This window comes from Chiloscyllium plagiosum, unplaced genomic scaffold (assembly GCF_037043375.1).
Source record: "Chiloscyllium plagiosum isolate Xiang-an unplaced genomic scaffold, Cpla_swu_hap1 HiC_scaffold_15, whole genome shotgun sequence".
Classification (NCBI taxonomy): domain Eukaryota; kingdom Metazoa; phylum Chordata; class Chondrichthyes; order Orectolobiformes; family Hemiscylliidae; genus Chiloscyllium; species Chiloscyllium plagiosum.
In genome coordinates, this window is record NW_028270153.1 from 70,186,601 (window position 1) to 70,210,757 (window position 24,157).

At 47.1% G+C, this 24,157-nt stretch overlaps 1 protein-coding gene across 1 annotated transcript in view; it reads left to right on the forward strand.

Moving 5' to 3' along the window:
- Positions 1 to 24,157, forward strand: part of LOC122540559 (phosphoenolpyruvate carboxykinase, cytosolic [GTP]-like) — a 70,828-nt gene that overhangs the window by 6,006 nt on the left and 40,665 nt on the right. The window contains exons 3-4 of the mRNA XM_087995019.1: positions 343 to 546; positions 681 to 868. Of these exons, the coding sequence (XP_087851145.1) occupies positions 343 to 546; positions 681 to 868 (392 nt within the window). The remainder of the gene's footprint in view (positions 1 to 342; positions 547 to 680; positions 869 to 24,157) is intronic.

The window sequence follows — 24,157 nt, forward strand, 5'->3', positions numbered from 1 at the left end:
GGCACGGTGGTACAGTGGTTAGCACTGCTGCCTCACAGTGTCAGAGACCCGGGTTCAATTCCCGCCTCAGGCGACTGACTGTGTGGAGTTTGCATGTTCTCCCCGTGTCTGCGTGGGTTTCCTCCGGTTTCCTCCCACAAGTCCAAAAATGTGCGGGTCAGGTGAATTGGCCATGCTAAATTGCCCGTAGTGTTAGGTAAGGGGTAAATGTGGGGGTATGGGTGAGTTGCGCTTCGGCGGGGCGGTGTGGACTTGTTGGGCCGAAGGGCCTGTTTCCACACTGTAAGTAATCTAATCTAATAAGATTAATTCTCTTCTAATACTCTTGCTGTTAATCTCTAGGCCGTACAATGTACCTGATTCCATTCAGCATGGGACCTGTGGGATCACCTTTGTCCAAGATCGGGATCCAGTTAACAGATTCTCCTTATGTCGTGGCAAGCATGAGGATCATGACTCGCATGGGATCAGCTGTACTGGAAACCCTGGGCAATGGCCAGTTTGTCAAATGCCTTCACTCAGTCGGATGTCCTTTACCTCTAAAGAGTGAGTTTGGTTTCACCATCTTTAGATTAGTTGTTGCTATCTGGGTGTAGGAGAGGGAAAGAGAGAAGAGTTTTATTCTCCAATCTAACAGTTTTGTAATGAACTCTTTGGTGACAATCTGTCTCTGTATTTAGAACCACTGGTCAATAACTGGGCCTGCAATCCTGAGCTAACTCTGGTCGCCCACATCCCTCAGCGCAGGGAGATTATTTCATTCGGGAGTGGTTATGGAGGTAACTCGCTGCTGGGAAAGAAGTGTTTTGCTCTTCGCATTGCCTCCCGGATTGGTGAAGAAGAGGGCTGGCTTGCTGAGCACATGCTGGTAAGCACATACAGGAGTTAACCCTCTTCTGCATATGTATCTGTGGAGCTTTTCAGTCATAACCTCTTTCCTGAGACACAGACAAACTGTAATAACCTGAATTTCATATTTAACCCTGGTCTTGAAGCCTCGACCATTGTTAGCTCTCTGGTCTCTGAATCAGGGTACATGGATCTAAGCCGCATTTGGAAACTTGGGAACATTATCCAGGTTGACAATCGGTGCAGCACTAAAGGAATATAACATCATTGAGTCTAGTGCCTTTAGGATGAGATGTTAAACTGAAGGCCCATCTGCTGTCTCTTGTGGCTTCATACAGTTCACACGACTATTTTGAAGTTTCTTCCCTGGTATTCTGGTCAATATGTATCCATTAACCAACATCACTATAGACAATAAGTTGGCTGTATCACATTATTCTGGGATAAAGTGAGAATAACTGGACAAAGCCAGCAGTCAGGCAGAATCTGTGATGAGAAGCCGAAGTTGTTTGAACTTTCATCAGAATTGAAGAGAAAGCGAAGTGTGAGAGTCTGGAAGGTGGTAGGAAAGAGGAAGGGAGGTTTGGTGGTGGCAGGATAAACACAGGAGAAACTCTGCGACACGGTGAAGGCCCAGGGAGATCAAATAGCAGACGGTTTAATGAGGCAGCAGCCAACAGGAGTAACAGTGACAAAAACAAAGGTTGAGACAAATAAGACACCAACTGTCCCATCTGCTACACGGTGGCTCAGTGATCAGCGCTGCTACCTCACAGCACCGGGGACCTGGGTTAGAAACAGAGAAACACAAAAAATAGAAGTAGGCCATTCGGCCCTTTGAGCCAGCACCACCATGGCTGATCATGCAAATTCAATATCCCACTCCAACGTTCTCTCCATACCCCATGATCCCTTCAGCCACAAGTACCATGTACAGCTACTTGTTGAAGATACAAACTGGCTCCAACATAGAGTCATAGAGTCTTATAGCACAGAGAGTGGTCCTTTGGCCCAAGCTGGTCTATGCCAACCAAAATGTCATCCCTCATCCCATTTCCCTGCACTTGGCCCATATCCTTCTAAGCAAAAGTGTGGATTGCAGATGCTGGAAACCAGAGTTTAGATTAGAGTGGTGCTGGAAAAGCACAACAGATCAGGCAGCATCCGAGGATCAGGAAAATCGACGTTTCAGGAATATTCCTGATGAAGGGCTCTTGCCCGGAACATTGATTTTCCTGCTCCTTGGATGCTGCCTGACCTGCTGTGCTTTTCCAGCACCACTCTGGTCTAAATCCCCATATCCTTCTAAACCTTTCCTATCCATGTATTTGTCCAAATGCCTTTTAAATGTTGTTAATGTACCCGCCTCAACCACTTCCACTGGCAGCTTATTCCATATGTGTACTACCCTCTGTAAAAACGCTGCCCCTCAGGTTCCCTTTTATTCTTTCCCCTCGAACCTTAAACTGATGCCCTCTAGTCTTTGATTTCACCAACCCTGGGAAAAAGACTGAGTGCATTAATCCCATCTATACTTCTCGTGATCTTGTAAACTTCTATAAGATCCCTTCTCAGTCTCCTGTGCTCTAAAGAAAAAGCCCTAGCTTGTCAAACCTCTCCTATAACTTAAGACGATTGAGTCCAGGCAACACCCTTGTAAATTTCTTCTGCACTCTTTCCAGTTTAAGTCCTGTGACCAGTGGAGTGCCACAAGGATCGGTGCTGGGCCCTCTACTTTTTGTCATTTACATAAATTATTTGGATGCGAGCATAAGAGGTACAGTTAGTAAGTTTGCAGATGACACCAAAATTAGAGGTGTAGTGGACAGCGAAGAGGGTTACCTCAGATTACAACAGGATCTGGACCAGATTGGCCAATGGGCTGAGAAGTGGCAGATAGAGTTTAATTCCAAGAAATGTGAGGTGCTACATTTTGGGAAAGCAAATCTTAGCAAGACTTATACACTTAATGGTAAGGTCCTAGGGAGTGTTGCTGAACAAAGAGACCTTGGAGTGCAGGTTCATAGCTCCTTGAAAGTGGAGTCGCAGGTAGATAGGAGAATGAAGAAGGCGTTTGGTATGCTTTCCTTTATTGGTCAGAGTATTGAGTACAGGAGTTGGGAGGTCATGTTGCGGCTGTACAGGACATTGGTTAGGCCACTGTTGGAATATTGCGTGCAATTCTGGTCTCCTTCCTATCGGTAAGATGTTGTGAAACTTGAAAGGGTTCAGAAAAGATTTACAAGGATGTTGCCAGGGTTGGAGGATCTGAGCTACAGGGAGAGGCTGAACAGGCTGGGGCTGTTTTCCCTGGAGCGTCAGAGACTGAGGGGTGACCTTATAGAGGTTTACAAAATTATGAGGGGCATGGATAGAATAAATAGACAAAGTCTTTTCCCTGGGGTCGGGGAGTCCAGAACTAGAGGGCATAGGTTTAGGGTGAGAGGGGAAAAATATAAAAGAGACCTAAGGGGCAACTTTTCACGCAGAGGGTGGTACGTGTATGGAATGAGCTGCCAGAGGAAGTGGTGGAGGCTGGTACAATTGCAACATTTAAGAGGCATTTGGATGGGTACATGAATAGGAAGGGTTTGGAGGGATATGGGCCGGGTGCTGGGAGGTGGGACTAGATTGGGTTGGGATATCTGGTCGGGTTGGACCGAAGGGTCGGTTTCCGTGCTGTACATCTCTATGACTCTATAACAAGGTGACCGAAACAGAACAGAGTGCTCCAAGTGCAGCCTACTGTAACATATCTTACCAACTTTTATACTCAGTGCCCTGACTGATGAAGGCCAGTGTGCCAAAAGCCTCCTTCCCTGTGCTGTCTACCTGTGTCTCCACTTTCAGAGAACTGTGAACCTGAACTCCCAGATCCCTCTGTTCCATTATACTCCCTAAGACCCTACCATTCACCATGAAACTCCTGCCTTGATTTGACTTTCCAAAATGCAAGACCTCACACTAGTCTATATTAAACTCAGTTTGCCATTTCTTGGTCCACTTCCCCAAATGATCAAGGTCCTGCTGCAATTTCTCATAACCTTCCTCACTGTTCATGATACCGCCTATTTTAGTGTCATCTGCAAACTTACTAATCAGGCCTTGTACATTCTCATCCAAATCATTGATATAGATAACAAACAGCAATGGGCCCATTGCTGAGGCAGGAATTGAACCCGGGTCTCTGGCGCTGCGAGGCAGCAGTGCTAACCACTGTGCCACCGTGCCGCCCACGGTGTTCGTGGATATATCTGGTCAGAATCAGGAGATTGAACTGTTTTCATGCATTCTAATATGTCCAACACTTCCTGTACTGTGATACGGACTGTCCCCAAGATATCACCAATAACTTCCCCAAGTTCCCAAGACTTCACAGAGAAATATTCATTAAGGACCTCACCCCTATGCTGTGGTTCCAAATACCTTGATTATCCAAATATCAATTGTCCAAATTTCGGATTATCTGAAGGAGATCTCTAGGTCCCGATAGAAATATTACATCAAAGAGGTGTTTCCAACACTGATCGTGTCTTTTGTTTACAATGATTAAAAATGAACTCAGCTTACTGAAATGCTGCTGAGAACAGTCCTGGTCATCAATGGGAGCCCAGGCACCGTCTCCAAATCACAGACTGATTGTCTGCCCTCTCTCTGTCAGTCTCCCCACAGTTTCCCTGAAGTTCTACACAGGGATGTACCCTGAATCCCCCTTCCCAGATAATCTCTCCAACATTGTCCTGTACAGGGAGAAAGTGAGGACTGCAGATGCTGGGGATCAGAGCTTAAAAATATTGTGCTGGAAAAGCGCAGCAGGTCAGGCAGCATCAAAGGAGAAGGAGAATCGACGTTTATGCCCGAAACGTCGATTCTCCTTCTCCTTTGATGCTACCTGACCTGCTGAGCTTTTCCAGCAACACAGTTTTAAGCTATTGTCCTGTACAGGGCAAAGGTGGAACATGTCTAAAAGTTGCTGTAAAAAAAGTTGTGTGTGTTGCTGTCTGTGTGTATGTATACGTGTGTGTGTCTGTGTGTGTCTGAGTGTGTATGTATGTGTGTCTGTGTCTGTGTGTGTATGTGTGTGTACGTGTGTGTATGTCTGTGTGTATGTCTGTGTGTAAGTGTGTGTGCCTGTGTGTGTATGTTTGTGTCTGCGTCTGTGTGCAGGTGTGTGTGTCCGTGTGTGTCTGTGTGTGTGTGTGTCTGTGTGTGTCTGTGTCTGCGGCTGTGTCTGTGTCAGTGTGTGTCTGTGTCTGTGTGTCTGTGTGAGTGTGTTTTGTGTGTTGGTGTGTCTGTGTGTGTCTGTGTGTGTCTTTGAGTATGTGAGTATGAGTGTGTGTGTGCCTGTGTGTGTCTGTGTGTGAGTGCTTGTGTGTGTGTGTCTGTGTGTGCCTGTGCATGTGTGTGTGTGTCTGTGTGTGTACGTGTGTCTCTCTGTGTGTATATGTGTGTCTGTGAGTGTGTGGGTGTGAGTGTGTGTGTCTGTGTGTAAGTGGGTGTGTGTGGGTGTGTGTGTGTCTGTGTGTGTGTGCCTATGTATGTGTATGTGTGTGTGTCTGTATGTGTGTGTGTATGTGTCTGTGTGTGTGGGTGTGTTGATGTGTGTGTGTGTGTCTGTGTGTGTATGTGTGTGTCTGTATCTGTGTGTGTGTGTGTATGTGTGTGTCTGTGTGTGAGTGTATGTGTCTGTATGTGTGTGTGTCTGTGTGTGTGTCTGTATCTGTGTGTGTATGTGTGTGTGTGTGTCTGTGTCTGTGTGTCTGTATGTGTGTGTGTGTGTCTGTGTGTGAGTGCCTGTGTATGTGTATGTGTGTCTGTATGTGTGTGTGGGTGTGTCTGTGTGTCTGTATGTGTGTGTGTCTGTGTGTCTGTATGTGTGTGTGTGTATGTGTGTGTATGTGTGTGTGGGTGTGTCTGTGTGTCTGTATGTGTGTGTGTCTGTATGTGTGTGTATGTGTGTATGTGTGTGTCTGTGTGTGTCTGTATTTGTGTGTATGTGTGGGTGTGGGTGTGTGTGTCTGTCTGTGTGGGTGTGTGTTGGTGTGAGTGTGTGTCTGTCTGTGTGAGTGTGTGTGTGTGTGTCTGTGTGTGTATATGTGTGTGTCTTTGTGTCTGTGTGTGTATGTGTGTGTGTCTGTGTCTGTGTGTGTCTGTCTGTATGTGTGTTATATGTGTGTGAGTGTGTGTGTCTGTGTGTGTGTCTGTGTCTGTGTGTGTTTGCGTCTGTATATGTGTGTGTGTCTGTGTGTGTGTGTCTGTGTGTGTGTGTGTATGTGTCTGTGTGTGTGTGTGGTTGTGTGTGTGTGTGTGTGTGTGTCTGTGTGTGTGTGTCTGTATGTGTGTATGTATGTGTCTGTGTGTGTGTCCGTGTATGTGTGTGTGTGTGTGTGTATGTGTGTGTGAGTGTGTGTGTGTGTGTCTGTGTGTGTGTGCGGGTGTGTGGGTGTGTCTTTGTGTTTATGTGTGTGTGTATGTGTGTCTCTGTGTGTATGTGTGTCTGTGTGTGTGTCTGTGTGTGTCTGTGTATGTGTATGTATATATGTGTGTGTGTCTGTGTGTGTGTCTGTGTCTGCATGTGTGGGTATGTGTGTGTGGGCTTTGTGCGTGTCTGTGTGTGTGGGAGTCTGTGTGTGTGTGTCTGTGTATGTGTGTGTGTCTGTGTGTATATGTGTGTCTGTGTGTGTGTTTGTGTGCGTCTGTGTATGTGTGTGCATATGTGTGCGTCTGTGTGTGTGTCTGTGTGTGTGTGTCTGTGTGTGTATGTGTCTGTGTATGTGTATGTGTATATGTGTGTCTGTGTATGCATGTGTGGGTATGTGTGTGTGGGGTGTGTGCGTGTCTGTGTCTGTGTGTGTCTGTGTGTGTGGGAGTCTATGTGTGGGTGTGTGTGTGGGTGTCTGTGTATGTGTGTGTGTCTGTGTGTGTATATGTGTGTCTGTGTGTGTGTTTGTGTGTGTCTGTGTGTCTGTGTATGTGTGTACATATGTGTGCGTCTGTGTGTGTCTGTGTGTGTGTCTGTCTATGTGTCTGTGTGTGTGTGTCTGTGTGTGTCTGTGTGTGTGTCCGTGTGTGTCTGTGTATGTGTGTGTCTGTGTCAGTGTGATTGTGTGTGTGTGTGTGTGTGTCTGTGTGTGTGTGTCTGCGTGTGTCTGTGTGTCTGTGTGTGTGTGTCTGTGTGTGTGACTGTCTGTGTCTGTGTGTATGTCTGTGTCTGTGTGTGTGTCTGTGTGTGTGTCTGTGTCTGTGTGTCTGTGCGTGTGTCTGTGTGTCTGTGTGTCTGTGTATGTGTGTGTGTATGTGTGTCTCTGTGTGTCTGTGTGTGTGTCGGTGTGTCTGTGTGTGTGTCTCTCTGTGTGTGTGTGTCTGTGTGTGTGTCTCTGTGTGTGTGTCTGTGTGTGTGTCTGTGTGTCTATGTCTGTGTGTCTGTGTCTGTGTCTGTATGTGTGTACGCTCAAGTGCGTATACTTCAACGCAAGGAGTATCAGAAATAAGGTGGGTGAACTTAAGGCGTGGATCGGTACCTGGGACTACGATGTTGTGGCCATCACGGAAACCTGGATAGATGTGGGACAGGAATGGCTGTTGGAGGTTCCTGGTTACAGGTGTTTCAGTAAGATTAGGGAGGGTGGGAAAAAAGGAGGGGGGGTGGCATTGCTAATTAGAAATGGTATAACGGCTGCAGAAAGGCAGTTTGAGGGGGATCTGCCTCTGGAGGTAGTATGGGCTGAAGTCAGAAATAGGAAAGGTGCAGTCACCTTGTTGGGTGTTTACTATAGGCCCCCCAATAGCAGCAGAGATGTGGAGAAACAGATTGGAAAACAGATTTTGGAAAGGTGCAGAAGCCACAGGGTCGTAGTCATGGGCGACTTCAACTTCCCAAATATTGATTGGAAGCTCTTTAGATCAAGTAGATTGGATGGGGCGGTGTTTGTGCAGTGTGTCCAGGAAGCTTTTCTAACGCAGTATGTAGATTGTCCAACCAGAGGGGAGGCCATATTGGATTTGGTACTCGGTAATGAACCGGGACAAGTGGTGGACTTGTTAGTGGGTGAACATTTTGGTGATGGTGACCACAATTCTGTGACTTTCACCTTGGTTATGGAGAGAGATAGGTGCGCACAACAAGGTAGATTTTATAATTGGGGGAAGGGAAATTACGATGCTGTAAGGCAGGATTTGAGGAGCATACGTTGGGAGCTTAGGCTGTCAGGGAAGGATGTGGTGGAAATGTGGAACTTTTTCAAAGAGCAGATACGACGTGTCCATGATATGTATGTACCTGTCAGGCAGGAAAGAAATGGTCGTGTGAGGGAGCCTTGGTTGACGAGAGAGGTTGAATGTCTGGTAAAGAGGAAGAAGGAGGCTTACATAAGGTTGAGGAAACAGGATTCAGACAGAGCAGTGGAGGGATACAGGATAGCCAGAAGGGACCTGAAGAAAGGGATTAGGAGAGCTAAGAGAGGGCATGAAAAATCGTTGGCGGATAGGATCAAGGATAACCCCAAGGCATTTTATGCGTATGTGAGAAACCTGAGAATGACGAGAACGAGGGTAGGTCCGATCAAGGACAGTAGTGGGAGACTGTGTATTGAGTCGGAAGAGATAGGAGAGGTCTTGAACAAGTACTTCTCTTCAGTATTTACGAACGAGAGGGACCGTATTGTAGAAGAGGAGAGTGTGAAATGGACTGGCAAGCTAGAAGAGATACCTGTTAGGAAGGAAGATGTGTTGGACATTTTGAACAACTTGAGGATAGACAAGTCCCCCGGGCCTGACGGGATATATCCTAGGATTATGTGGGAAGCAAGAGAGGAAATTGCAGTACCGTTGGCAATGATCTTCTCGTCTTCACTGGCAACGGGGGTGGTACCAGGGGACTGGAGAGTAGCGAATGTTGTGCCCCTGTTCAAAAAAGGGAATAGGGATAACCCCGGGAATTACAGGCCTGTTAGTCTTACTTTGGTGGTAGGCAAAGTAATGGAAAGGGTACTGAGGGATAGGATTTATGAGTATCTGGAAAGACACTGCTTGATTAGGGACAGCCAGCACGGATTTGTGAAGGGTAGGTCTTGCCTTACAAGTCTTATTGAATTCTTCGAGGAGGTGACCAAGCATGTGGATGAGGGAAGAGCAGTGGATGTAGTGTACATGGATTTTAGTAAGGCATTTGATAAGGTTCCCCATGGTAGGCTTATGCGGAAAGTCAGGAGGCATGGGATAGAGGGAAATTTGGCCAATTGGATAGAAAACTGGCTAACCGGTCGAAGGCAGAGAGTGGTGGTAGATGGTAAATATTCAGCCTGGAGCCCAGTTACAAGTGGAGTTCCGCAGGGATCAGTTCTGGGTCCTCTGCTGTTTGTAATTTTTATTAATGACTTAGATGAGGGAGTCGAAGGGTGGGTCAGTAAATTTGCAGATGATACGAAGATAGGTGGAGTTGTGGACAGTGAGGAGGGCTGTTGTCGGCTGCAGAGGGACTTAGATATGATGCAGAGCTGGGCTGAGGAGTGGCAGATGGAGTTCAACCCTGTTAAGTGTGAGGTTGTCCATTTTGGAAGGACAAATAAGAATGCGGAATACAGGGTTAATGGTAGGGTTCTTAGTGAGGTGGAGGAACAGAGGGATCTTGGGGTCTATGTACATAGATCTTTGAAGGTTGCCACTCAGGTGGATAGAGTTTGTAAGAAGGCCTATGGAGTATTATCGTTCATTAGCAGAGGGATTGAATTCAAGAGTCGTGAAGTGATGTTGCAGCTGTACAGGACTTTGGTTAGGCCACAGTTGGAGTACTGTGTGCAGTTCTGGTCGCCTCACTTTAGGAAAGATGTGGAAGCTTTGGAGAGGGTGCAGAGAAGATTTACCAGGATGTTGCCTGGAATGGAGAGGAAGTCGTACGAGGATAGGTTGAGAGTTCTCGGCCTTTTCTCGTTGGAACGGCGAAGGATGAGGGGTGACTTGATAGAGGTTTATAAGATGATCAGAGGAATAGATAGAGTAGACAGTCAGAAACTTTTTCCCCGGGTACAACAGAGTGTTACAAGGGGACATAAATTTAAGGTGAAGGGTGGAAGGTATAGGGGAGATGTCAGGGGTGGGTTCTTTACCCAGAGAGTGGTGGGGGCATGGAATGCGCTGCCCGTGGGTGTGGTAGAGTCGGAATCATTGGCGACCTTTAAGCGGCATTTGGATAGGTACATGGATGGGTACTTAATCTAGGTTAGAAGTTCGGCACAACATCGTGGGCCGAAGGGCCTGTTCTGTGCTGTATTGTTCTATGTTCTATGTTCTATGTTCTATGTATCTGTGTGTGTGTTTGTGTGTCTGTATGTCTGTGTGTGTGTCAGTGTGTGTGTGTCTGTGTGTGTGTCTGTGTGTCTGTGTGTAGGTGTGTGTGTATGTGTGTGTACGTGTGTGTATATCTGTGTGTATGTCTGTGTGTCTGTGTGTGTATGTTTGTGTCTGTGTGTGCGTGCAGGTGTGTGTGTGTCCGTGTGTCTGTGGGTGTGACTGTGTCTGCGGCTGTGTCTGTGTCAGTGTGTGTCTGTATCGGTGTGTCTGTGTGAGTGTGGTTTGTGTATGTGTGTGTCTGTGAGTGTGTAGGTGTGTCTGTGTGTGTATGTGTGTGTCTTTGAGTATGTGTGTGTGAGTGTGTGTGCCTGTGTGTGTGTGTGTATGTGTGTGTCTGTGTGTGAGTGCTTGTGTGTGTGTGTTTGTGTGTGTGTATGTGTGTGTGTCTGTGAGTGTGTCTGTGTGTGTCTGTGTTTGTGTGTCTGTGTGTATGTGTCTATGTGTGTCTATGTCTGTGTGTCTGTACGTGTCTGTGTATGTGTGTCTCTGTGTATATGTGTGTCTGTGTGTCTGTGAGTGTGTGGGTGTGAGTGTGTGTGTGTGTCTGTGGGTGTGTGTGGGTGTGTGTGTCTGTATGTCTGTCTGTCTGTGTGTGTGCCTGAGTATGTGTATGTGTGTGTGTGTCTGTATGCGTGTGTGTGTCTGTGTGTCTGTATGTGTATGTGTCTGTGTGTGTGTATGTGTGTGTGTCTGTATGCATGTGTGTATGTGTGTGTGTGTGTCTGTGTATGTGTGGGTGTGTTTCTATGTGTGTGTATGTGTGTGTGTGTGTCTGTATGTGTGTGCGTATGTGTGGGTGTGTATGTGTGTGTCTGTGTGTGTGGGTATGTGTGTCTGTGTCTGTGTGTCTGTATGTGTGTGTGTGCCTGTGTATGTATATGTGTGTGTGTCTGTATGTGTGTGTGTATGTGTCTGTGTGTGTGGGTGTGTCTGTATGTGTGTGTGTGTCTGTATGCATGTGTCTGTGCGTGGATGTGTGTGTCTGTATGTGTGTGTGTGTCTGTGTGTGTGTCTGTATGTGTGTGTATGTGTGTATGTGTGTGTGTGTCTGTGTGTGCACCTGTGTGTGTCTGTATGTGTGTGTGTATGTGTGGGTGCGTGTGTGTATGTGTGTGTGGGGGTGTGTTGGTGTGAGTGTGGGTGTGTCTGTGTGAGTGGGTGTGGGTGTGTCTGTGTGTGTATGTGTGTGTGTCTGTGTCTGTGTGTGTATGTGTGTGTGTGTCTGTGTGTGTGTCTGTGTCTGTGTGTGTCTGTGTATGTGTGTGTATATGTGTGTGTCTGTGTCTGCGTGTGTGTGTCTGTGTCTGTATATGTGTGTGTGAGTCTGTGTGGGTGTGTGTCTGTATGTATGTGTGTGTATGTGTGTGGGTGTGTGCGTGCCTGTGTGTGTGTGTGTGTGACTGTATGTGTGTATGTATGTATCTGTGTGTGTCTGTGTGTGTGTGCTTGAGTACGTGTGTGTGTGTGTGTGTGTGAGTGTGTGTGGGTGTGTGTGTCTTTGTGTTATGTGTGTGTGTGTCTGTGTGTGTATATGTGTCTGTGTGTGTCTGTGTCTGTGTGTGTGTGACTGTATGTGTGTATGTATGTGTCTGTGTGTGTCTGTGTGTGTGCCTGTGTATGTGTGTGTGTGTGAGTGTGTGTGTGTGTGAGTGTATGTGTGTGTGTGTGTGTCTGTGTGACTGTCTGTGTCTGTGTGTGTGTCTGTATCTGTGTCTGTGTGTGTGTCTGTGTGTGTGTGCCTGTGTCTGTGTGTCTGTGCATGTGTGTGTGTGTGTCTATGTGTGTGTGTCTGTGTGTGTGTCTGTGTGTGTGTCTGTGTTTGTGTGTGTGTGTCTGTGTGTGTGTGTCTGTGTGTGTGTGTCTGTGTGTGTGTCTGTGTTTGTGTGTGTGTGTCTGTGTGTGCCTGTGCATGTGTGTGTGTGTCTGTGTGTGTACGTGTGTCTCTCTGTGTGTATATGTGTGTCTGTGAGTGTGTGGGTGTGAGTGTGTGTGTCTGTGTGAGTGTGTGTGTGTGTCTCTGTGTGTGTCTGTGTGTGTCTGTGTTTGCGTGTCTGTGTGTATGTGTCTGTGTGTGTCTGTGTCTGTACGTGTGTGTATGTGTGTGTGTCTGTGTGTGTATGTGTGTCTCTGTGTGTGTGTATATGTGTGTCTGTGTATCTGTGAGTGTGTGGGTGTGAGTGCATGTGTGTGTATGTGGGTGTGTTTGGGTGTGGGTGTCTGTGTGTCTGTATGTGTGTCTGTCTGTGTGTATGCCTGAGTATGTGTATGTGTGTGTGTGTCTGTATGTGTGTGTGTGTGTCTGTGTCTGTGTGTCTGTATGTGTGTGTGTCTGTGTGTGTGTCTGTATGCATGTGTGTATGTGTCTGTGAGTGTGTGTGTGTGTGTGTGTGTGTGGGTGTGTGTGTGTCTGTGTGTGTGTGTGTCTGTGTCTGTGTGTGTGGGTGTGTGTGTGTCTGTGTGTGTGTGTCTGTATGTGTGTGTGTGTTTCTATGTGTGTGTATGTGTGTGTGTGTCTGTATGTGTGTGCGTATGTGTGGGTGTGTATGTGTGTGTCTGTGTGTGTGTGTCTGTGTGTGTTTGTATGTGTGTGTCTGTGTGTCTGTGTGTGTGTCTGTGTATATTTGTGTGTGTGTGTGTCTGTGTGTGTGTGTCTGTATGCATGTATCTGTGTGTGTATGTATGTGTGTGTGTGTCTGTGTGTGTGTCTGTATGTGTGTGTGTATGTGTCTGTGTGTGTGGGTGTGTCTGTGTGTCTGTATGTGTGTGTGTGTCTGTATGCATGTGTCTGTGCGTGGATGTGTGTGTCTGTATGTGTGTGTGTGTCTGTGTGTGTGTCTGTATGTGTGTGTGTCTGTGAGTGTGTCTGTGTGTGTCTGTGTTTGTGTGTCTGTGTGTATGTGTCTATGTGTGTCTATGTCTGTGTGTCTGTACGTGTCTGTGTATGTGTGTCTCTGTGTATATGTGTGTCTGTGTGTCTGTGAGTGTGTGGGTGTGAGTGTGTGTGTATGTCTGTGGGTGTGTGTGGGTGTGTGTGTCTGTATGTCTGTCTGTCTGTGTGTGTGCCTGAGTATGTGTATGTGTGTGTGTGTCTGTGTGTCTGTATGTGTATGTGTCTGTGTGTGTGTATGTATGTGTGTCTGTATGCATGTGTGTATGTGTGTGTGTGTGTGTGTCTGTGTATGTGTGGGTGTGTTTCTATGTGTGTGTATGTGTGTGTGTGTCTGTATGTGTGTGCGTATGTGTGGGTGTGTATGTGTGTGTCTGTGTGTGTGGGTATGTGTGTCTGTGTCTGTGTGTCTGTATGTGTGTGTGTGCCTGTGTATGTATATGTGTGTGTGTCTGTATGTGTGTGTGTATGTGTCTGTGTGTGTGGGTGTGTCTGTGTGTCTGTATGTGTGTGTGTCTGTATGCATGTGTCTGTGCGTGGATGTGTGTGTCTGTATGTGTGTGTGTGTCTGTGTGTGTGTCTGTATGTGTGTGTATGTGTGTATGTGTGTGTGTGTCTGTGTGTGCACCTGTGTGTGTCTGTATGTGTGTGTGTATGTGTGGGTGCGTGTGTGTATGTGTGTGTGGGGGTGTGTTGGTGTGAGTGTGTGTGTGTCTGTGTGAGTGGGTGTGGGTGTGTCTGTGTGTGTATGTGTGTGTGTCTGTGTCTGTGTGTGTATGTGTGTGTGTGTCTGTGTGTGTGTGTCTGTGTCTGTGTGTGTCTGTGTATGTGTGTGTATATGTGTGTGTCTGTGTCTGCGTGTGTGTGTCTGTGTCTGTATATGTGTGTGTGAGTCTGTGTGGGTGTGTGTCTGTATGTATGTGTGTGTATGTGTCTGCGGCTGTGTCTGTGTCAGTGTGTGTCTGTATCGGTGTGTCTGTGTGAGTGTGGTTTGTGTATGTGTGTGTCTGTGAGTGTGTGGGTGTATCTGTGTGTGTATGTGTGTGTCTTTGAGTATGTGTGTGTGAGTGTCTGTGCCTGTGTGTGTGTGTATGTGTGTGTCTGTGTGTGAGTGCTTGTGTGTGTGTGTTTGTGTGTGTGTATGTGTGTGTGTCTGTGAGTGTGTCTGTGTGTGTCTGTGTTTGTGTGTCTGTGTGTATGTGTCTATGTGTGTCTATGTCTGTGTGTCTGTACGTGTCTGTGTATGTGTGTCTCTGTGTATATGTGTGTCTGTGTGTCTGTGAGTGTGTGGGTGTGAGTGTGTGTGTGTGTCTGTGGGTGTGTGTGGGTGTGTGTGTCTGTATGTCTGTCTGTCTGTGTGTGTGCCTGAGTATGTGTATGTGTGTGTGTGTCTGTATGTGTGTGTGTGTCTGTATGTGTATGTGTCTGTGTGTGTGTATGTATGTGTGTCTGTATGCATGTGTGTATGTGTGTGTGTCTGTGTATGTGTGGGTGTGTTTCTATGTGTGTGTATGTGTGTGGGTGTGTATGTGTGTGTCTGTGTGTGTGGGTATGTGTGTCTGTGTGTCTGTATGTGTGTGTGTGCCTGTGTATGTATATGTGTGTGTGTCTGTATGTGTGTGTGTATGTGGGTGTGAGTGTGTGTGTCTGTGTGAGTGTGTGTGTGTGTGTCTCTGTGTGTGTCTGTGTGTGTCTGTGTTTGCGTGTCTGTGTGTATGTGTCTGTGTGTGTCTGTGTCTGTACGTGTGTGTATGTGTGTGTGTCTGTGTGTGTATGTGTGTCTCTGTGTGTGTGTATATGTGTGTCTGTGTATCTGTGAGTGTGTGGGTGTGAGTGCATGTGTGTGTATGTGGGTGTGTTTGGGTGTGGGTGTCTGTGTGTCTGTATGTGTGTCTGTCTGTGTGTATGCCTGAGTATGTGTATGTGTGTGTGTGTCTGTATGTGTGTGTGTGTGTCTGTGTGTCTGTGTCTGTGTGTCTGTATGTGTGTGTGTCTGTGTGTGTGTCTGTATGCATGTGTGTATGTGTCTGTGAGTGTGTGTGTGTGTGTGTGTCTGTGTGTGTGTGTCTGTGTCTGTGGGTGTGTGTGTGTCTGTGTGTGTGTGTCTGTATGTGTGTGTGTGTTTCTATGTGTGTGTATGTGTGTGTGTGTCTGTATGTGTGTGCGTATGTGTGGGTGTGTATGTGTGTGTCTGTGTGTGTGCGTCTGTGTGTGTTTGTATGTGTGTGTCTGTGTGTCTGTGTGTGTGTCTGTGTATATTTGTGTGTGTGTGTGTGTCTGTGTGTGTGTATGTGTGTGTGTGTCTGTATGCATGTATCTGTGTGTGTATGTATGTGTGTGTGTGTCTGTGTGTGTGTCTGTATGTGTGTGTATGTGTGTGTGTGTCTGTGTGTGCATCTGTGTGTGTCTGTATGTGTGTGTGTATGTGTGAGTGTGTGTGTGGGGGTGTGTTGGTGTGAGTGTGTGTGTGTCTGTGTGTCTCTGTGTGTGTGTGTCTGTGTGTGTGTATGTGTGTGTGTGTGTCTGTGTGTGTCTGTGTATGTGTGTGTATATGTGTGTGTTTGTGTGTGTGAGTGTGTGTCTGTGTCTGTGTCTGCGTGTGTGTGTCTGTATATGTGTGTGTGTGTCTGTGTGGGTGTGGGTGTGTGTCTGTATGTATGTGTGTGTGTGTGTGTATGTGTCTCTGTGTGGGTATGTGGTTTTGTGTGTGTGTGTGTGCCTGTGTGTGTGTGTGTTTGTGTGTGTGTGTCTGTGTCTCTGTGTGTGTGTGATTGTATGTATGTGTCTGTGTGTGTCTGCGTGTGTGTGCCTGTGTATGCATGTGTGGGTGTGTGTGTGGGTGTGTGTGTGTGTGTCTTTGTGTTTATGTGTGTGTGTGTCTGTGTGTGTATATGTGTCTGTGTGTGTGTGTCTGTGTGTGTCTGTGTGTGTGTCCGTGTGTGTCTGTGTATGTGTGTGTCTGTGTCAGTGTGATTGTGTGTGTGTGTGTGTGTCTGTGTGTGTGTGTCTGCGTGTGTCTGTGTGTCTGTGTGTGTGTCTGTGTGTGTGTGACTGTCTGTGTCTGTGTGTATGTCTGTGTGTGTGTCTGTGTGTGTGTCTGTGTCTGTGTGTCTGTGCGTGTGTCTGTGTGTCTGTGTATGTGTGTGTGTATGTGTGTCTCTGTGTGTCTGTGTGTGTGTCGGTGTGTCTGTGTGTGTGTCTCTGTGTATGTGTGTGTCTGTGTGTGTGTCTCTGTGTGTGTGTCTGTGTGTGTGTCTGTGTGTCTATGTCTGTGTGTCTGTGTGTGTGTCTGTATCTGTGTGTGTGTTTGTGTGTCTGTATGTCTGTGTGTGTGTCTGTGTGTGTGTCTGTGTGTCTGTGTGTAGGTGTGTGTGTATGTGTGTGTACGTGTGTGTATATCTGTGTGTATGTCTGTGTGTATGTGTGTGTATGTTTGTGTCTGTGTGTGCGTGCAGGTGTGTGTGTGTCCGTGTGTATGTGTGTCTGTGTGTCTGTGGGTGTGAGTGTGTGTGTCTGTGTCTGCGGCTGTGTCTGTGTCAGTGTGTGTCTGTATCGGTGTGTCTGTGTGAGTGTGGTTTGTGTATGTGTGTGTCTGTGTGTGTGTGGGTGTGTCTGTGTGTGTATGTGTGTGTCTTTGAGTATGTGTGTGTGAGTGTGTGTGCCTGTGTGTGTGTGTATGTGTGTGTCTGTGTGTGAGTGCTTGTGTGTGTGTGTTTGTGTGTGTGTCTGTGTGTGTGTCTGTGTATATTTGTGTGTGTGTGTGTGTCTGTGTGTGTGTATGTGTGTGTGTGTCTGTATGCATGTATCTGTGTGTGTATGTATGTGTGTGTGTGTCTGTGTGTGTGTCTGTATGTGTGTGTATGTGTGTGTGTGTCTGTGTGTGCATCTGTGTGTGTCTGTATGTGTGTGTGTGTATGTGTGGGTGTGTGTGTGGGGGTGTGGGTGTGTGTCTGTATGTATGTGTGTGTGTGTGTGTATGTGTCTCTGTGTGGGTATGTGGTTTTGTGTGTGTGTGTGTGTGCCTGTGTGTGTGTGTTTGTGTGTGTGTGTCTGTGTCTCTGTGTGTGTGTGATTGTATGTATGTGTCTGTGTGTGTCTGCGTGTGTGTGCCTGTGTATGCATGTGTGGGTGTGTGTGTGGGTGTGTGTGTGTGTGTCTTTGTGTTTATGTGTGTGTGTGTCTGTGTGTGTATATGTGTCTGTGTGTGTGTGTCTGTGTGTGTCTGTGTGTGTGTCCGTGTGTGTCTGTGTATGTGTGTGTCTGTGTCAGTGTGATTGTGTGTGTGTGTGTGTGTGTCTGCGTGTGTCTGTGTGTGTGTCTCTGTGTGTGTGACTGTCTGTGTCTGTGTGTATGTCTGTGTCTGTGTGTGTGTCTGTGTGTGTGTCTGTGTCTGTGTGTCTGTGCGTGTGTCTGTGTGTCTGTGTATGTGTGTGTGTATGTGTGTCTCTGTGTGTCTGTGTGTGTGTCGGTGTGTCTGTGTGTGTGTCTCTGTGTGTGTGTGTCTGTGTGTGTGTCTCTGTGTGTGTGTCTGTGTGTGTGTCTGTGTGTCTATGTCTGTGTGTCTGTGTGTGTGTCTGTATCTGTGTGTGTGTTTGTGTGTCTGTATGTCTGTGTGTGTGTCTGTGTGTGTGTCTGTGTGTCTGTGTGTAGGTGTGTGTGTATGTGTGTGTACGTGTGTGTATATCTGTGTGTATGTCTGTGTGTATGTGTGTGTATGTTTGTGTCTGTGTGTGCGTGCAGGTGTGTGTGTGTCCGTGTGTATGTGTGTCTGTGTGTCTGTGGGTGTGAGTGTGTGTGTCTGTGTCTGCGGCTGTGTCTGTGTCAGTGTGTGTCTGTATCGGTGTGTCTGTGTGAGTGTGGTTTGTGTATGTGTGTGTCTGTGAGTGTGTGGGTGTGTCTGTGTGTGTATGTGTGTGTCTTTGAGTATGTGTGTGTGAGTGTGTGTGCCTGTGTGTGTGTGTATGTGTGTGTCTGTGTGTGAGTGCTTGTGTGTGTGTGTTTATGTGTGTCTGTGTGTGTGTCTGTGTATATTTGTGTGTGTGTGTGTGTCTGTGTGTGTGTATGTGTGTGTGTGTGTCTGTATGCATGTATCTGTGTGTGTATGTATGTGTGTGTGTCTGTGTGTGTGTCTGTATGTGTGTGTATGTGTGTGTGTGTCTGTGTGTGCATCTGTGTGTGTCTGTATGTGTGTGTGTATGTGTGGGTGTGTGTGTGGGGTGTGTTGGTGTGAGTGTGTGTGTGTCTGTGTGAGTGTGTGTGTGTGTCTGTGTGTGTGTATGTGTGTGTGTCTGTGTCTGTGTGTGTCTGTGTATGTGTGTGTATATGTGTGTGTTTGTGTGTGTGAGTGTGTGTCTGTGTCTGTGTCTGCGTGTGTGTGTCTGTATATGTGTGTGTGTCTGTGTGGGTGTGGGTGTGTGTCTGTATGTATGTGTGTGTGTGTGTGTATGTGTCTCTGTGTGGGTATGTGGTTTTGTGTGTGTGTGTGTGTGCCTGTGTGTGTGTGTGTTTGTGTGTGTGTGTCTGTGTCTCTGTGTGTGTGTGATTGTATGTATGTGTCTGTGTGTGTCTGCGTGTGTGTGCCTGTGTATGCATGTGTGGGTGTGTGTGTGGGTGTGTGTGTGTGTGTCTTTGTGTTTATGTGTGTGTGTGTCTGTGTGTGTATATGTGTCTGTGTGTGTGTGTCTGTGTGTGTCTGTGTGTGTGTCCGTGTGTGTCTGTGTATGTGTGTGTCTGTGTCAGTGTGATTGTGTGTGTGTGTGCGTGTGTCTGTGTGTGTGTGTCTGCGTGTGTCTGTGTGTCTGTGTGTGTGTCTCTGTGTGTGTGACTGTCTGTGTCTGTGTGTATGTCTGTGTCTGTGTGTGTGTCTGTGTGTGTGTCTGTGTCTGTGTGTCTGTGCGTGTGTCTGTGTGTCTGTGTATGTGTGTGTGTATGTGTGTCTCTGTGTGTCTGTGTGTGTGTCGGTGTGTCAGTGTGTGTGTCTCTGTGTGTGTGTGTCTGTGTGTGTGTCTCTGTGTGTGTGTCTGTGTGTGTGTCTGTGTGTCTATGTCTGTGTGTGTGTCTGTATCTGTGTGTGTGTTTGTGTGTCTGTATGTCTGTGTGTGTGTCTGTGTGTGTGTCTGTGTGTAGGTGTGTGTGTATGTGTGTGTACGTGTGTGTATATCTGTGTGTATGTCTGTGTGTATGTGTGTGTATGTTTGTGTCTGTGTGTGCGTGCAGGTGTGTGTGTGTCCGTGTGTATGTGTGTCTGTGTGTCTGTGGGTGTGAGTGTGTGTGTCTGTGTCTGCGGCTGTGTCTGTGTCAGTGTGTGTCTGTATCGGTGTGTCTGTGTGAGTGTGGTTTGTGTATGTGTGTGTCTGTGAGTGTGTGGGTGTGTCTGTGTGTGTATGTGTGTGTCTTTGAGTATGTGTGTGTGAGTGTGTGTGCCTGTGTGTGAGTGCTTGTGTGTGTGTTTGTGTGTGTGTATGTGTGTCTGTCTGTGAGTGTGTCTGTGTGTGTCTGTGTTTGTGTGTCTGTGTGTATGTGTCTATGTGTGTCTATGTCTGTGTGTCTGTACGTGTCTGTGTATGTGTGTCTCTGTGTATATGTGTGTCTGTGTGTCTGTGAGTGTGTGGGTGTGAGTGTGTGTGTGTGTCTGTGGGTGTGTGTGGGTGTGTGTGTCTGTATGTCTGTCTGTCTGTGTGTGTGCCTGAGTATGTGTATGTGTGTGTGTGTCTGTATGTGTGTGTGTGTCTGTGTGTCTGTATGTGTATGTGTCTGTGTGTGTGTATGTGTGTGTGTCTGTATGCATGTGTGTATGTGTGTGTGTGTGTGTCTGTGTATGTGTGGGTGTGTTTCTATGTGTGTGTATGTGTGTGTGTGTCTGTATGTGTGTCTGTATGTGTGTGCGTATGTGTGGGTGTGTATGTGTGTGTCTGTGTGTGTGGGTATGTGTGTCTGTGTCTGTGTGTCTGTATGTGTGTGTGTGCCTGTGTATGTATATGTGTGTGTGTCTGTATCTGTATGTGTGTGTGTATGTGTCTGTGTGTGTGGGTGTGTCTGTGTGTCTGTATGTGTGTGTGTGTCTGTATGCATGTGTCTGTGCGTGGATGTGTGTGTCTGTATGTGTGTCTGTATGTGTGTGTATGTGTGTATGTGTGTGTGTGTCTGTGTGTGCACCTGTGTGTGTCTGTATGTGTGTGTGTATGTGTGGGTGCGTGTGTGTATGTGTGTGTGGGGGTGTGTTGGTGTGAGTGTGTGTGTGTCTGTGTGAGTGGGTGTGGGTGTGTCTGTGTGTGTATGTGTGTGTGTCTGTGTCTGTGTGTGTATGTGTGTGTGTGTCTGTGTGTGTGTGTCTGTGTCTGTGTGTGTCTGTGTATGTGTGTGTATATGTGTGTGTCTGTGTCTGCGTGTGTGTGTCTGTGTCTGTATATGTGTGTGTGAGTCTGTGTGGGTGTGTGTCTGTATGTATGTGTGTGTATGTGTCTCTGTGTGGGTGTGTGCGTGCCTGTGTGTGTGTGTGTGTGACTGTATGTGTGTATGTATGTATCTGTGTGTGTCTGTGTGTGTGTGCTTGAGTACGTGTGTGTGTGTGTGGGTGTGTGTGTCTTTGTGTTTATGTGTGTGTGTGTCTGTGTGTGTATATGTGTCTGTGAGTGTCTGTGTATGTGTGTGGGTGACAGTATGTGTGTATGTATGTGTCTGTGTGTGTCTGTGTGTGTGCCTGTGTATGTGTGTGTGTGTGAGTGTGTGTGTGTGTGAGTGTATGTGTGTGTGTGTGTGTGTCTGTGCGTGTCTGTGTGACTGTCTGTGTCTGTGTGTGTGTCTGTATCTGTGTCTGTGTGTGTGTCTGTGTGTGTGTCTGTGTCTGTGTGTCTGTGCATGTGTGTGTGTGTGTGTATATGTGTGTGTGTCTGTGTGTCTGTGCATGTATGTGTGTGTGTGTATGTGTGTGTGTATGTGTGTGTGTCTGTGTGTGTGTCTGTGTTTGTGTGTGTGTGTCTGTGTGTGTGTCTGTGTGTGTGTGTCTGTGTGTGTGTCTGTGTTTGTGTGTGTGTGTCTGTGTGTGCCTGTGCATGTGTGTGTGTGTCTGTGTGTGTACGTGTGTCTCTCTGTGTGTATATGTGTGTCTGTGAGTGTGTGGGTGTGAGTGTGTGTGTCTGTGTGTATGTGGGTGTGTGTGGGTGTGTGTGTGTCTGTGTGTGTGTGCCTATGTATGTGTATGTGTGTGTGTCTGTATGTGTGTGTGTATGTGTCTGTGTGTGTGGGTGTGTTGATGTGTGTGTGTGTGTCTGTGTGTGTCTGTATCTGTGTGTGTGTGTGTGTATGTGTGTGTCTGTGTGTGAGTGTGTGTGTCTGTATGTGTGTGTGTCTGTGTGTGTGTCTGTATCTGTGTGTGTATGTGTGTGTGTGTGTCTGTGTCTGTGTGTCTGTATGTGTGTGTGTCTGTGTGTGAGTGCCTGTGTATGTGTATGTGTGTCTGTATGTGTGTGTGGATGTGTCTGTGTGTCTGTATGTGTGTGTGGGTGTGTCTGTGTGTCTGTATGTGTGTGTGTGTGTATGTGTGTGTATGTGTGTGTGGGTGTGTCTGTGTGTCTGTATGTGTGTGTGTCTGTACGTGTGTGTATGTGTGTATGTGTGTGTCTGTGTGTGCATCTGTGTGTGTCTGTATTTGTGTGTATGTGTGGGTGTGGGTGTGTGTGTCTGTCTGTGTGGGTGTGTGTTGGTGTGAGTGTGTGTCTGTCTGTGTGAGTGTGTGTGTGTGTCTGTGTGTGTATATGTGTGTGTCTTTGTGTCTGTGTGTGTATGTGTGTGTGTCTGTGTCTGTGTGTGTCTGTCTGTATGTGTGTTATATGTGTGTGAGTGTGTGTGTCTGTGTGTGTGTCTGTGTCTGTGTGTGTTTGCGTCTGTATATGTGTGTGTGTCTGTGTGTGTGTGTGTGTATGTGTCTCTGTGTGTGTGTGGTTGTGTGTGTGTGTGTGTGTGTCTGTCTGTGTGTGTGTGTCTGTATGTGTGTATGTATGTGTCTGTGTGTGTGTCCGTGTATGTGTGTGTGTGTGTGTGTATGTGTGTGTGAGTGTGTGTGTGTGTCTGTGTGTGTGTGCGGGTGTGTGGGTGTGTCTTTGTGTTTATGTGTGTGTGTATGTGTGTCTCTGTGTGTATGTGTGTCTGTGTGTGTCTGTGTATGTGTATGTATATATGTGTGTGTGTCTGTGTCTGCATGTGTGGGTATGTGTGTGTGGGCTTTGTGCGTGTCTGTGTGTGTGGGAGTCTGTGTGTGTGTGTCTTTGTATGTGTGTGTGTCTGTGTGTATATGTGTGTCTGTGTGTGTGTTTGTGTGCGTCTGTGTATGTGTGTGCATATGTGTGCGTCTGTGTGTGTGTCTGTGTGTGTGTGTGTCTGTGTGTGTATGTGTCTGTGTATGTGTATGTGTATATGTGTGTCTGTGTATGCATGTGTGGGTATGTGTGTGTGGGGTGTGTGCGTGTCTGTGTCTGTGTGTGTCTGTATGTGTGGGAGTCTATGTGTGGGTGTGTGTGTGGGTGTCTGTGTATGTGTGTGTGTCTGTGTGTGTATATGTGTGTCGTGTGTGTGTTTGTGTGTGTCTGTGTGTCTGTGTATGTGTGTACATATGTGTGCGTCTGTGTGTGTCTGTGTGTGTGTCTGTCTATGTGTCTGTGTGTGTGTGTCTGTGTGTGTCTGTGTGTGTGTCCGTGTGTGTCTGTGTATGTGTGTGTCTGTGTCAGTGTGATTGTGTGTGTGTGTGTGTGTCTGTGTGTGTGTGTCTGCGTGTGTCTGTGTGTCTGTGTGCGTGTCTCTGTGTGTGTGACTGTCTGTGTCTGTGTGTATGTCTGTGTCTGTGTGTGTGTCTGTGCGTGTGTCTGTGTGTCTGTGTATGTGTGTGTGTATGTGTGTCTCTGTGTGTCTGTGTGTGTGTCGGTGTGTCTGTGTGTGTGTCTCTGTGTGTGTGTGTGTCTGTGTGTGTGTCTCTGTGTATGTGTCTGTGTGTGTGTCTGTGTGTCTATGTCTGTGTGTCTGTGTGTGTGTCTGTATCTGTGTGTGTTTGTGTGTCTGTATGTCTGTGTGTGTGTCAGTGTGTGTGTGTCTGTGTGTGTGTCTGTGTGTCTGTGTGTAGGTGTGTGTGTATGTGTGTGTACGTGTGTGTATATCTGTGTGTATGTCTGTGTGTATGTGTGTGTATGTTTGTGTCTGTGTGTGCGTGCAGGTGTGTGTGTGTCCGTGTGTATGTGTGTCTGTGTGTCTGTGGGTGTGAGTGTGTGTGTCTGTGTCTGCGGCTGTGTCTGTGTCAGTGTGTGTCTGTATCGGTGTGTCTGTGTGAGTGTGGTTTGTGTATGTGTGTGTCTGTGAGTGTGTGGGTGTGTCTGTGTGTGTATGTGTGTGTCTTTGAGTATGTGTGTGTGAGTGTGTGTGCCTGTGTGTGTGTGTATGTGTGTGTCTGTGTGTGAGTGCTTGTGTGTGTGTGTTTGTGTGTGTGTATGTGTGTGTGTCTGTGAGTGTGTCTGTGTGTGTCTGTGTTTGTGTGTCTGTGTGTATGTGTCTATGTGTGTCTATGTCTGTGTGTCTGTACGTGTCTGTGTATGTGTGTCTCTGTGTATATGTGTGTCTGTGTGTCTGTGAGTGTGTGGGTGTGAGTGTGTGTGTGTGTCTGTGGGTGTATGTGGGTGTGTGTGTCTGTATGTCTGTCTGTCTGTGTGTGTGCCTGAGTATGTGTATGTGTGTGTGTGTCTGTATGTGTGTGTGTCTGTGTGTCTGTATGTGTATGTGTCTGTGTGTGTGTATGTGTGTGTGTCTGTATGCATATGTGTATGTGTGTGTGTGTGTGTCTGTGTATGTGTGGGTGTGTTTCTATGTGTGTGTATGTGTGTGTGTGTCTGTATGTGTGTGCGTATGTGTGGGTGTGTATGTGTGTGTCTGTGTGTGTGGGTATGTGTGTCTGTGTCTGTGTGTCTGTATGTGTGTGTGTGCCTGTGTATGTATATGTGTGTGTGTCTGTATGTGTGTGTGTATGTGTCTGTGTGTGTGGGTGTGTCTGTGTGTCTGTATGTGTGTGTGTGTCTGTATGCATGTGTCTGTGCG